The sequence below is a fragment of the Sphaeroforma arctica genome (assembly GCF_001186125.1).
Source record: "Sphaeroforma arctica JP610 unplaced genomic scaffold supercont1.9428, whole genome shotgun sequence".
Lineage (NCBI taxonomy): Eukaryota > Ichthyosporea > Ichthyophonida > Sphaeroforma > Sphaeroforma arctica.
Genome location: NW_014031130.1, coordinates 1 through 1,003, shown reverse-complemented (window position 1 = coordinate 1,003; position 1,003 = coordinate 1). Strand labels below are relative to the sequence as shown.

At 44.0% G+C, this 1,003-nt stretch overlaps 1 protein-coding gene across 1 annotated transcript; it reads right to left on the bottom strand.

Annotated features, from left to right (window-relative positions):
* Positions 1–532: 532 nt before the first annotated feature.
* SARC_16977 (hypothetical protein) lies at positions 533–712 on the bottom strand (the record flags this gene model as incomplete). Its single annotated transcript, XM_014288920.1, has 1 exon — positions 533–712. A coding segment is annotated over one exon (180 nt), but the record flags the coding sequence as incomplete, so codon positions are not given.
* Positions 713–1,003: the final 291 nt, after the last annotated feature.

Sequence of the window (1,003 nt, the reverse complement as noted above, 5' to 3'; positions counted from 1 at the left end):
TCCCCTTCTTTTTCCCAACCCAGAAGCTTGCTGTTGACTATGGGTGATAGAAGACATGCGTATAATTGACAATTACAATTGACTACCAAGATATGTGTTTGGCAGCTACAATACCCCCTGCCTTCGTCACATCCATTCATAGGCTTTTTGTTCTATTTCTGGGGCAAATACTGTATCACGTGACTACTATCGATTACATAGATACACTGTGGCAGGTACACGAGTGCGTTCGTCAGTACAAACCAGCAGCGTGCTGCTTGCTCTGCACCCGGAATTCTCTAAGGATACCTACTAAACAGCCGGTTATTCAGATATATCCAGTGCTATTTCCAGCTAATGTCACTCATGGAATAGTATTGTCACTCACGTATATTATATCCAGTGCTTCTCTCAGCTATTGTCACTCATGCACGTGATTATATCCATCACTAGTCTCAGCTATTGTCACTCATGTTTGTGATTATATCCATCGCTAGTCTCAGCTATCGTCACTCATGTATGTTATTATATCCATTGCTAGTCTCAGCTAATGTCACTCGTGTATGTGATTCTCCCATACCTCGCCCGTGTACTCAAAGCCTTTCTTGAAATGCGTTGCTAGTCGAGCGGCGATTGCGATGAATTCGTCGTAGCTGTCCATAAGCTCTACCATCAGCGTGTGGTCGGGTCGACTGTCGGGGTTGCTATGACTACCGTCCGTCACCTGGCATGCCTGATATAATGAAACAGAGGGTTGTGGTGCGGAGTGATGATTCAGGATGCTCGGGGTGTTCCATGGGAATGGACTGCTTCCGTAGCCTGTGCTATGTAGAAGAACCCAAACCCCTAAAACTTTGAAAACCCTGTGCTAGGTGATGGTCCGGAAGCTTTAGGCAATTGTATTGCTTTCATGTACTCTGGGGGCAGTACTGAAAAGTGACCTATGTGGACTCATTTGCTATGTTTGATGTTCTAATATCAAGCGAATATGCCAATATATTTATATACCAATATAGATATATAT